General features: G+C 39.0%; 1 protein-coding gene across 5 annotated transcripts in view; it reads left to right on the top strand.

Annotated features, from left to right (window-relative positions):
* ndrg3a (ndrg family member 3a) overlaps positions 1-9,501 on the top strand; it is a 50,684-nt gene extending 41,183 nt beyond the window's left edge. For 3 of the 5 annotated variants that reach the window (XM_007565662.2, XM_007565661.2, XM_007565664.2), the window contains 10 exons: positions 463-549; positions 1,794-1,850; positions 3,484-3,587; positions 3,807-3,872; positions 3,961-4,012; positions 4,091-4,138; positions 4,231-4,266; positions 4,636-4,687; positions 7,438-7,476; positions 9,157-9,501. In XM_007565662.2, the coding sequence (XP_007565724.1) occupies positions 463-549; positions 1,794-1,850; positions 3,484-3,587; positions 3,807-3,872; positions 3,961-4,012; positions 4,091-4,138; positions 4,231-4,266; positions 4,636-4,687; positions 7,438-7,476; positions 9,157-9,332 (717 nt within the window). In that variant the 3' untranslated portion in view covers positions 9,333-9,501. Of the gene's footprint in view, positions 1-462; positions 550-1,793; positions 1,851-3,483; positions 3,588-3,806; positions 3,873-3,960; positions 4,013-4,090; positions 4,139-4,230; positions 4,267-4,635; positions 4,688-5,099; positions 5,126-7,437; positions 7,477-9,156 lie in introns of those variants that run through there. The other 2 variants (XM_007565663.2, XM_016678354.1) reach the window with 2 other exon arrangements.
* The last annotated feature ends 3,438 nt before the right edge of the window (positions 9,502-12,939 follow it).

Here is a 12,939-nt window from a genome sequence, read left to right as displayed (position 1 = left end):
TTCCTATTTGCTGTTGCTTCCTTTAAAATCAAGTCTTCAATTCTTTTATGATCCTGGAGTAAAAAGTATTTCTGGTAAAGAGAAAAACCGAGACTTTCAGCTGCTTCCATTCACTGCTGCTATGTTTATCAGAGGAGAAGAAAACCTGCTTCTTTGTTTTTGTTCACTTTATGTTTTTATTCACAGTTTATGGCCACAGAGTCATTTAAAAATGTTTCCCTTTTTTGTTTTTTTATTTTATAAAGTTAATTAAATTTACAGATATAGGTGCTTTGCTGTCCTAGACGAGCTGTCATCATCCATATTAAGATTTTCTTTTTAGAAGGATGTCTCCTCTAAGACTCTTTTCGTGTGTCACTTTTTTTATTATTATTACAAAAAATGGTGGAAAGTTGTTTCATTTTAAAACTTTTCTGTCTCTAAAACACTGCATTACCTTCACGTTCATCGCTTACTTTCCAGCTGAACAACCCCAACCTCGTAGAAGGACTGGTTCTGATCAACGTCGACCCATGCGCCGAAGGCTGGATTGATTGGGCCGCTTCGAAGGTCAGTGTTCCAACTTCACCGCAGAACCCGGAAGGAAGTTTCATGTGAAATTCAAACAGGAATGAGAAATGTGCGATCAGAAGCGACCAAAATGGAAAAATAAACTGACGAACTACACAAAAGTATTTATTTTTTTTCACCGTTATCATGCTGCGATTCAGACGACTTTCAAATTACTGCTAGAGGAAGAGTATCCCATCAACAAAAAATGGTGGAACAATAACATTGGGTTACAAAAGAATATTCTTTGGAAGTTGTCTGTTTTTTCAGCTAAATTTGGACTATTTAGCACAGCTGAATCCAAAAATGACATCAATTTTTCCTCCATCAGGTCAGGTTTTTATTCTAATTTGATTTAGAGAAATCTGATCTTCTGACTTAATTCATTACATTTTTGTGACACAATCAGTTTATTTTTGTTAATATTTCTCATCCAAAAATGGATTTAGGAGGGAAAAATTGTTTTCCAACAGAGTTTATTAATTAAATGTTACAAATTTGGATTTCTGAAAATTGAATAATAAACACTGATCAGGGTTAGTACGTGTGAATTGAACATTTCGTCTTGACTGTGTAAAATTCTCCGTCTCTTTCCTGTCCTGATGGAGTCTCTCCTCCTGCTCATCACTCACTGATCAGATTCTCAGGAAATCGATCCAGATGTGAGAACAAGTCGTGGGTTTTGATACTCATGTTGCTCCATAGTTCAGAAAGTTGATCTGATTCAGCAAAACCAGTCTGACTTTTGGATTGAGCTCATCAAAATTACCCTAAAACAGTTGAAAAACCCCAGACAATCTTTTGACTTCCAACCAGTGTACTAAGTGTACAATATAAGATCTGCACAGGCAGAGCAGACTCAGTATTATTAGATGAGCAGTGGTTAAAAATACACATGGTAAGTTTTTATCAGAAAGCGCTGATGCAAGCTCCAGATAGGGTTGTTTTTCTACCAGACCTTATGTTAATCTGCATCTAAAGTGCATCTAAAGATATATTAAGCTGCTTTTTGTTAATTTCTAAAACACACAGTAGACAGTGTTTGTTGTTCAACAATGTTTAAGTAATAACTTAGCTACACTCTAATTATGCCATTTATTCTGCTTATTATTGTTGCACAAGCTAAATGTTCTGTGAATTTGCTCACCGAGTACAAAAATTAGTTTCCTAAGAAAACGAAAAGCACACACTAACAAAATGATGATAAATGTGTTACATTGTCTCTGCCGGCTGTGTGTGTGCAGCTGTCTGGATGGACCAGTAACTTGGTGGACATCGTCATGGGTCACCACTTCAGCACTGTGAGTTCTCACTGCGACTCTTTCTCCCGCCCTCCTCTCTCGTTTATTACTGATCCTGTGTCGAGTGTCTGTAATAAACTACTCGACTTCTCTTGAAAAGCCAGAGGTTTATCTAACCTTTAACGACTAACAGACGTTTGCTAATAACGTCTTTAATATGTAGTGAGGCCGATCATGACCCACAAAAAGCAAACAGTCGTCTAATAGTGCTATAAATGACCCCACTGTGCAAACATAAACAGCTGTTGAAGTGAATCAATCACGTAAAATGTATTCACATCCACTGCACTTCTGTTAAATGTGACTTCCTGCACGTTGTTGTGTATGAAATGGATTATTCCTTAATCTTTTCAACACACGTGGTCACGTTACAGGCACAGAAATTTGAAACATTGTTTTTTTTGTGTGTGTGTTTGACGTCATATGCAACTTAAGCAGAATTGTGAAGCTGAATAAAAATTACACCAGGTTTTATTTTACCCATTTGAAAAGTGAAGCTGCAGAGATCCGCAGACTCTGCAGACTAGACAAGTAGGTGTGAACCGAAAAATTGGCCTTGATTTCCTCAGTCTTACCGATCTTACCTTCCTCTGCAGAGGTCTAAAAGTCAGCCATTGTTCTCTTTTCCTCTGCCATGAGAGAGGTTTGACTGACAGCGGTCAACAATAGTCACCCACTGTTGCCAACTTAGCAACTTTGTCGATATATTTAGTCGCTTTTCAAACAAATAAAAAAATAAAAAAAACAGTATCGACCAAAATTGGAATTGGGAAGTCGGACTTTTTAAAGATCAACGATAGACCTGAAAACTGTAATCAGTGCCTCCTCTGGAGACACCTGTTGGGATTTATACATCCTCCATAAGAGCAGACAAATTGGTTCTATATACCATGGGTGCAAGTTCTTTATGACGTTTTTGCTGCTTGTTCTTGATGCATGTACATGGATATGAAGTGTGAGCAGCAGTGTGAGAGACCCATGAAGACTTTGTAGTAGTTCAGTCATACTTTCTATAGATCTGGCATGTATGGAAGAGAGGCGGCAGGAAGCTTAAAGAAGTACTGTTAGCTGTTTGCCTCAAGAAAACATGTGGGAGAAGTTTATTTGTTTTGACTTGCATGTAAAAGTCCAGGTTTTGGCTAAAAATGAACCGTAGCCATGCTTCCATCCAATTGTTTTGTGAATTTTGAGCAAACTTCTAAAATGTTCCACAAAAAAGCAAAACGCAGTTTAGGCGCGTTTCCATCTACGGGTTTGGAGCGAATCAACCATGTCGTCAGATGTAATAAACTCATGGCTGCAAGTGGAGGTTACAAACTAGCATGGGTCACATGCTAGTTTGCGCATTAACACTTTTCAAGAAAAAAGTAAAAAATGTTTTTGTGAAATTGAGGGAGTTTTTTTCAAATGTTGCCTTAACATAAACCATAAACCTTTTTTTCAATGATATACCTCAAAATGCACATAAAAAACCCCTCAATGGATCACCCTGAACATCCCATGGTGAAACACAGCAGTGACAACATCATGCCAAGTGTGCCAAAACGAGAAAGGGGTACGATTACTGTAGCGTCTGGACTCTTAAATGTGTTTATCTTTACTGGAATTTGTTGAAGTATTTTCTGTCCGTCAGGATGAGCTGACAGAAAACCAGGAGCTGATCCAGACCTACCGCCTCCACATCGCCCAGGACATCAACCAGGACAACCTGGCCCTGTTCTGTGGCTCCTACCAGTAGTAAGTTCAAAGATGTGAAAGATGCACATTGTTTTGCTTTTTCTTCTTCTTCATTTTTATTATTATTATTATTATTATTGTTATTATTATTATTTCTGGTCAAAACTTAAAATTAATCCCAAAAAGGCCAGTCTAACCCCACAGCTTAAGTCAACATTACATGGTTCTTTTTTTAGCTTCATCTTCTCTTAACACGCCGTTACTTTACTTTGTCTGCAGCCGCAGAGACCTGGAGATCGAAAGGCCCATCGTGGGGTTGAACGAGGATACGGTGAACACACTAACGTGGGTGTTGAGACTGAGGCGGCGCTGATCTGTGTTTTGCACCAGAGCGCAGCTTGACCTTAGATGTTTTTCTGTTCACCCACTCCAGGTGCCCCGCCCTGCTGGTGGTCGGAGACACGTCACCTGCTGTCGAGGCTGTGGTAGGTCAAAGTTCACCAGAAATGGTTATTTAAATAATTTGCTTCTTCTTCTTTGTTGTCAACGTCTTTGTGTTTCAGGTGGAGTGCAATTCCAGGTTGAATCCCACCAAGACCACACTGCTAAAGGTGAAGCGCGTTTGCTATTTCGGATGAGTAAAACTCAAATCAATTTTAGCTTTAAAATTCACGTTTTAATAAAACTGATATTGGTTCTTTAGATGGCTGATTGTGGAGGCTTGCCACAAGTTGTGCAGGTCAGTTATTTATTTTTATTTTTTTGCTTTTTTACATTTTAGAAATGCAACATGTCACTTTTTTTTCTGAAGCCAAACCAACATTCAGCTTCTGCACAAATCTGGAATAAACTTCCAGAAAACTTTAAAACTGCAGAAACACCGACTTCCTTCAAATCAAAGCTAAAAACTCACCAGTTTAGAGTCGCCTTTGATTCATAATAACTGGAACATTAATCAACATATTTGATTAATGATAGCATTTGACAAAATGTAACGTTGGCTGCTTGTTTCATCGTTACTGTGTTACGTTTTCATGATGTCAAACACTTTGAACTGCCTTGTTGCTCCAATCTGCTCTGGAGATAAAACTTGACTTTCTCTCTGCAGCCCGGGAAGCTCGCCGAGGCGTTCAAGTACTTTGTTCAGGGCATGGGATACAGTAAGTAAAACAGCTGTCATTTTAATGTGTCAAAGGTCTTTGAAAAACATATGAATATATATATAGTAACTCGGGTTTGAACCGGTTGACTCTGTGGTCACTTTCTAGCTGCTTTTCGATGACGTTCTTGTGGTTCAGGTTCATCTGTGTTTACTTCTTCGGCTTCCTGTTGACGTGAGCGCAATTACAAAAGACTCCTGAGCTCGGTGGGGGTTGTTTTTTGTTTTTCTCTCTCTCTCTCTCTCGCATTGCTGCCTGTTGCTAAACAACCTGGGTTTTGGTGGAGTGGGTTGGGTTTCGTCCAGGAGAGCATGAAAAGCGGCATGCTCTCTGAGCCCCCATCCCGGACGGAGTGGCCTTCGAGGGGGGGCTTCTGTTGGTGCTAATATCATTTCCTCTGTGCTCTTTACAGCGTGTGCCACTCACAGCTCTCAGTAGGTGAGATTTGTATCTGAAATCACACTCAGATGTGCTGAACAGCAATTTGCTTCCTGCTCGGCACAGAGTGGGTGTTGAAAATGACCCCTTTTTTATTGTTCTTGGTGTGCTTTTTTTTTTTCTCTCTCTCTCCCTTTTAATGCTCAACTGTTTACTGATGCGCTCTCTTTTGAGGGCGAGTCATAGTTAAACAGGCTTTCTGGTTTTAATGTTTGTAGTTTTTGAAAAAAGAAAAAGTGTTCAAAGATTGAGAGTGTGACCTCTGGGCGGATGAGTCGGTTTATAAAGCTTTAGTTTCCTTTCTCACACAGATATCATCTGTCTACAGTGGGCTGCAAAATTAGCCATGAGAGTGAACATTTTCACATTTTCTCATGTTACAACAAACCACCCTATATTTCTTTTTAAGATTTCATGTAAAAGATCAACATGGGTCATCAAAAGAATAATGATATACTTTATTGATCCCCGGGGGGAAGTTTCTTATTTGTTGACAGGCTATTCCTGTTAAATATTAGCAACAATTAGTGATATAAAATGTGCAACACAAGTGTGAAATTAATATTTAGACTACAAGTACTTTAAATGTGACTTAAATATAAAGTAAATTAAATAAATAAATGGAAATGTGTGGATCTATAACAAGCCTAGAGGGTAGTAGTGCATAACTGGGAAGGAAAATAATCCTTTTTTTTTTATCCTTTTTTTTTTTTATCTTTTTGCAAGTAAGATATAAAAATGATGAAACAAATTTATATTCATCCTCCCTGATTCAACACTTTGCAGAACCACATTTCGTTCTCTGCACACCTACACCATTCCTCTTTGCAAAAGATGTTTCAGTCTGATTGGATGGAAAGTGTCTGTTCTGCTCCAGAATGTGAACACGCTCTGAGCTCCGGCGTCCGGCTTCAGCTCTGGACGAATGGTTGGAGTTTGTTGTCCAGCTGGAAGGTGAAGCTCCGCCCCCTTTCTCAAGTCTTTTGCAGACTGTAATAGGTTTTTCTTCAAGAATTATCCTGGATTTAGCTCTGAATGACTCTGCCACCACCGTATTTCACTGTGGTGTGGAGATGAGTGATGCTCATTTTTTTTGCCATGTTTTTAGCATATTGGCCACATAGTTCCCTTTTGGTCAGAGACCAAGAAGACCTCCTTCTCGCCACTTCTCCATAAAGACTCATTTTGTGGCGTGCTTGACGAATAATCGTCCTATTGACTAGCTGTTGACTATTTTAGTAATCAATTAATCTATTTTTCTCATGATTAATTGTATAATCAAATAAAAAAAGTATCAATATCAGCTGTAGATATCAGCCCAAATTTCCATGTATGTGCATCTCCAACTGCTACTCCTGTTCCTTAGAAAATGAACTTGTAACAATAATATCTAATTTTTATGTCAAAATTCCACAAATATCTGAAATTATGTTCAATGTAATAACATTAGAAAGCAACATATTCAAAAACATGATTTTTTAAAATGTGTATACTCCAGTTTTTAGTTTATTCATCTTCAGTCAATTTAATAAATGTGAGCGATGGGATCTTTGTCACACAGAAACACATAAATCAGCTGTGTACATATTAGATTAATTTGGTAGGGAATTTATTTTCCGGTTCGTCTGTAAAGCTATACCTGTAGCTACAGCTATCAGCTACAGCATCCTGCTGTGTTTGGTCATTCTTTGTTATGCTAATAGCACTTAGCCTTCGTTAGCAGCTCATCAGCAGAAGGAATAATTTTTCTTTCCACTTCCGTTATGCAACTCTTTTTCTTTTCTTGTTTTTCCCTGTCAGTCTCCCACATTAAACCCTCTGCAGTTTGATGTTACGTGACAAAAAGTGAAAACACTTTTCTGCAAGGCGCCGTATGAGTGAATCTCTTTAATGTCACTTCTCTTTTGGTCTCTGCTGCTATCAAACTCTTCGCCGTGGGAGGAGCCGGCGTGGCGGCATCACTTTAAAGGCCATCCAGTCCACCTATCGAGTAAATGTCACCGTGGGATTAGAGCAGATTAAAAAAGGCTGTTTTCATGCAGCGAATGTGTGCAAAATAAAACCTTGGCACCTCAGTGTGTTTCCCCCTCATTAACACCTCGGGGCAGCATGACATGCAACAGGAAACGGTCATAGACGGCAGGAAGCAGCCCTCGATGTGTGCGCACATGCTATGATTTCTTACCTCTTGTTGCCAGCCAGCTGCCGTTTGTCCTGAGTCGATGCCAAGCCTCCTCTAAACACAAAGATGCACCTTTTCACTCCTCTTCTCCTTTTTCTCCTGTCTTTTCTTCTTCTACTATTGCCCTCAGTTCCCTACGTTCTCCTCAGTCACCTGAGCAACGAATCAGGTACTGGACTCTTCAGTAGCTCCTCCACCAGGGGGCGCTTTGAACCGAAATGCTTCTGCAGCACACACGTGTGTCAAACTCAAGGCGCCGGGGCCAAATCCGGCCCGCCTTAGCTACTTATGTGTCCCTCTGGGCTGCAGGGGAACGCATATAATTAACAGTTCTTTGCTTAAATGTTGTTTCATCAGTTAAGGCAACAGTTTTTATCTCTATACGGCCAAACTACATCAATCAGTCCCTCGAGTTTTTCGCAGTCGCAAAATCAACAGATCTTTGCACTTCTACGTGCTACTCCATAATTGTGAGTTTATTGCAAATCTTCCACAGTGGTTGAAAAATATTGGGTTAAAGTGATGCCAACTCCCACCTGCAGGTGGCAATATTTCTTATGTCTACCACACTGCCACCTCAGCCTTAACTGATGTTAAATTATAATTTGTAATTAGTATGGCGAGTAGCAAAAAAACAGTCACCTTTACTGAAATATAAGCTCAAGTATCACAACATTTTGTGCAAATATTTTTAAATTAGCCCCTTAAAATTGTTATGGGTTTTGTAAAAAAAAAATTAAATTCATTTTTAATTTTTAATTTATTTATTTATTTATTTATTTATTTTTTTGCAGTCATGAAATCCTGGAGGGACTGACCAGAGTGAAAAGCTGTTGCATATTATTTATTTTTTAAGAAGTGCTTATTGAATTCAGATATGGCTATTTATTAATGTTTTAAAGGGGCAGTATTTTTGTAAAATCGACTTTTTTTAGCTTCTTCTGCTCCTTCAAACTAGCCAGCAGCAATTAGCAAACACCTGCATAAGTGTAACGTCACGTCTACTTATATAGGAGTGGCTTCTCAGTGAACCACTGGTAAAAATGTTGTTAAAGGGTTAATAGAGGAGCCATGTTGTGATAACTTCCTGAAGGCGGAGTTTCAGAAAAAGTAGGAGCTTCTTAAAGAGACAAAGGCCCAATTTCAAGGTGTTAAATTACAAGGTCAAATTTCTTTTAAGTCATATTTGGTATATGACTTTGAAACAGGGAACATAGTTAATTGATTGTGCTATAAAATGGCACTTTGTGCCTAAAAGGCACATAGCACTGCCTCTTTAACAGTTTAATGGGTTTTAGTAATACATTCTGGCCCAAACGGCCCTTCGGGACATTCGTTATCTTGATGTGGCCCCAAAATGAAAATGAGTTTGGCACCCCACCCCGCTCCATTTTGAATGTGAATGTGTGCAGAAAGCTCCCCACAGAGCTCTGCTAGACGTTTTCCAGCAGCATTTTTAGAAGCTTCTGCATTACATTCTTCTTCTTCTTCTCCCTGTCAGAGCCCGGCGCTTCCCGTTAGCATGTCCTCGCTCCGGCGTCCAAATACTGCATGACCCGCTGCAAAATGCCGTGCTCTGTTGTGCTGCATTGCTTGTGTCGTTTTAATTTTTTTTCCCCCCTTTCAGTGGACACATTCAGCAGTTCTCAGTCACACCTCTTTATTTTATTTTAGCCTGATTAGTCGTTTATTCTGAGAATTGCTTGCATGGTAAGCACTTTTCTTTTTCTGTTTTTCAGTTGTTTCTGTGTTCCTGCTTCACTCTGGTCTCTGTGTTGATGTGTGTGTCAGTGTGTGTGAGAGTAGAATATTAACATCTGTTGTTTTTTTTCCTCCTCCCCTGTTTCAGTGCCGTCAGCAGGAATGACTCGCCTGGCTCGCTCGCGCACCACCTCCTCCTCCAGCATCACCTCCATGGAGAGCAGCCGCAGCCGCAACAACATCAGCAGCCTGCTGGAGGGCAACGCCGCTGCCGGGGCACTGGACAGCCAGGTGGCGCCCCAGACCATGGAGGTGTCCTGTTAAACCCCTCCCCACCTGCGTGCGCACTCCCACAGTAATTTATACGCCACTCCCCTCCTCCCTCTCTTTTCTCACTCATCCTGCTCCCAAGCTACTTGACGCCAGAGGGAGTGTGTGAGTGTGTGTATGTGTGATTAGAAAAGGAGGAGCTAATAAAAAATATATATTAACAGATGCATATTAGAGGATATGTTATATATATATATATATATATATATATATATATATATATATATATATATATATATATATATACACACAATGTCAAAGTCAACATACTAACATAAACCATGAGAACATTCAGATGTATATTTAAATGTTTGAGTCAGCTGTCTAACCTTGTATTTATTTTTGTTGTTTTTGTTTTTAAACCTCTTCAGACATTATTGTAGAAATCCTCTGTGTTCGCAAGAGCTTCTTCTTTTTGTTTTTTAAAGTTCTCACATGGATTTTAAACAAATTGTGTTTCTCTTTTTAAACCTACTGCAATGCAGATGAGTCGCAGAAGAAAGCGAGGGATCAAAACATGCAGGTTCTTGTCGGTGCGCAGGTTTGGCATGTGAAAAATGAGATCATGATGAATCACTTTACAGGTCCTTCCTGGATGTGATGTTTTTATGTGGTGCGATACAACTGAAAACAGGTGTGCCCGAAAAAGGCTCGAGTTTCATTTACGTGTTTTCAAGGCTTGGAAAGTGTTTAATTTCATCTAAAGCACTTGATATTAAAACGTCACCGCTTTGAAATAAAGTGCAAGCTACAGCGTTTGATTAAAAGCCTGAATTTGGAAAGCATCGTTTAAAGTTGAAACTGGATATTTAAACATAATAAAATGACACACTTTATTTTCTTACTTTCTGAAATTAATTCTTGTTTCATGTTAAAATTAGCAAAATTATTTCAGTTTAGTAAATTCCATAAAACATAGCAAGATTTTTTTTTTCTTTTAGAGATTTTTTTTTTGCAACTTAACCCAGACAGATGTATGAGATGTAGACATTTTAAAACATAAAATTTTGCTTCACTTCAGCTTACTTTGTCTCTGCTGTAGAATATAGAATACCATCACAAGCTATTATTAATAACTGTAATAAATTACATCAGAGAGTGGCGAATTGAAATGGTTTTCATATTGATTTCATCTTCAAAGTGTGGAGCTGGAAAACTGAAAATACTGTAGAAGTGCATGAACTTTTCTGCGAGAAAAGTGGGCGAACTGAAAAACAAACCAGACATTTTGTTAATCTAACCTTAGAAACTAGGTTAAAAAGCATTAAAGGAATCTTGTTGTTTAAAGGTAGCAGTCAGCAGAAGGATACAAGAGCTTGCAGTGTACCATTTGTATACCATGGTGACTAAAGTGGGTGGAGGAGGATCACTGAGAGGCCAAAAGTACTAACAGCTTGTGTTCTCCATACTCTAAGAATGTATTATTGGTGAATCGGTTTGAAGTGTCAGTTATGTTTGACCAAAAACCTTCACTTAATCAAGTAAACTTTTTTTTTCACTTCCATCTCAAATCGATACATTAAAGATGAGGGGAATAAAGTTGTAAGAATGCATCTAGGTCTCATAATTTTATATCACATAAACCTAACAGGCACACAGCAGAGGAGTTGCATTTTGACGGCAGACAAAGTGAGGCAGACGTAGCGCTGCAACGTTGCACAAGTGAGATTCTTCTAGAAAATGTCACCATTTAGCTTAGATTTCTCCTTGTGATCAAACTCAACGCCTCCATCTTTTTATTTTTGTCTTTAATTCTTTACGCTCTGTGTTGGTGTTTGTGTTCAGGCTGAATGGATTTTTCACTGACGCTTAATAAACAAGCTCAGGTGTGAAAAGTGTAGCAGTCCTGTCACGTAGGGGCCAAGAACGGCTTCTCACTGTCCACTGGTTCAGCTCATTTCTATTACTACTGAATAAAAAGCTATGAGACGAGAACATGTCTGGTGTTTTTCTGTTTGCCGGGTGAGTTTGCCTCTTTTTTTTGTATCTTTCTCCCAATAAAGTGAAAGAGGAGCTTCTTCATTCAGCTGGCAGGAGAAAGACAGACAGTAAGTTCTAGTACTTTGCCTGTTCTGTTAGTGGAAAAGTGAGGTGATGGTGGTGAGATTGTTTCCAACCGCACATGTTCTTATTTCCTTTCTGAGTGATAACTGCTGCTGTCACAGATGAGGCAGTCTATTTTTAGCATGCAGTGACAAAAAAACAATGATCAGCTGCTTTACAAAAGACAACGACTTCAGAGGTGCAGAGTGGAACAAAAACAAAGTATCTATGTAGAGGAATGTTCTAGTTTCTCTTTGAATGTTGTGCAAGTGCTAGAAAATACTGGGTCATAATGTAAAGCTGTTAAGATTTATCTTTTTGGGGACCTAATGAAGCCACAGTTTGCCAGGGTGTACACGCATCCCACGTCTTAATATCTATTAAATTGATTAAAAATGTAAGTTGGCATTAAATGCGCTAGTTAGGTTTTAAATTTTGTTGTATCAGAACTATTTAATTTCGTATTCTATGTAGTTTTTTTCTCGCAGGACTTTTCTATTAGGCAAGACGTTCTTAAGCTATCCGGTCTATGACTCAAGGTGGTTAAAGCCATAAACAAAAACACTTAATATTAATGTATATGGTTAAAGCTGCTGATGAGGAGTTCCTAATACTGGATTGCTATGTGGTTAGCAAGCAAACAAATCAACCGTTAGCAGCTAGCACACGGCTGTTGAAGCACAAAGCTGCTTCCACGAGCCACAAAAATACCCCAGAAATGTCTCAGTTTTTTTCCCCTTACATTTGCACATATCTTGTGTTAAATTTTATTCAGTATGGTCTCACATATTTTTTTTAAAAAAAGTCAGAAGTGTACAGGTGAAACCTTAATAAGACGGTTTGCGGAGCTGGCCTGAACAATACTGCTTCAGTTGCCTCGCACTTGAATCTGACATAATCAAACACGGCGAGGCGGAGGTTTAAAAAGCTCCGCCATTAGAAAATCTGACCCGTTTCATAAATGTTGCGCTGCTATGGAAGATTTTGAATGGTGATAACCCAACTTTCCGTCTGTGCTAACGGGCTGTTCTGGTGATTCAACTCCTGATCTGTTCTTCTATTTGTTCCGTTCACTGCTGTCGTTTTGGTTCAAACTCAGAGCAACCGATTGAGAACCTCTAGATTTTATCACGCCCCCAGTACCAGAGAAGATGCCTTTTCCGGCACCAATAAGATGTTATGTAATATTTTTCCTCGCCTTTATAATGCACAAAGAAACAACACCCACATTGAATTTCTAATTAATTTTTCAGTAACCTTTCCACTTTGCCTGCGTTTTTGTTTAATATGTAGTAATATGGATATCAGGTTTAACTGAGTCAGGTTTGTAGGCCGCCTCGCTTCACAAGCACCGCATGGTGTAGCATTAGAGCAAATACAGAGACCATCATCCCTCCACATAACCATCCAGGGTGGGATTTAGGCCCCTTACTACATGACTTCCTCACTCCCTGTCTCATTAGTGCTAAATAAAAGTCTCCAGAACCTTTCAAAAAGTTTTTATTAATTATTGTGCCAATGCTTTAGATTTCTTGCCAATTAGAGAAAATTAGAAATT

Source organism: Poecilia formosa, unplaced genomic scaffold, assembly GCF_000485575.1.
Source record: "Poecilia formosa unplaced genomic scaffold, Poecilia_formosa-5.1.2 Scaffold181, whole genome shotgun sequence".
Lineage (NCBI taxonomy): Eukaryota > Metazoa > Chordata > Actinopteri > Cyprinodontiformes > Poeciliidae > Poecilia > Poecilia formosa.
The sequence above is the reverse complement of the archived record's forward strand: the minus strand, read 5'-3'. Positions and strand labels throughout refer to the sequence as shown.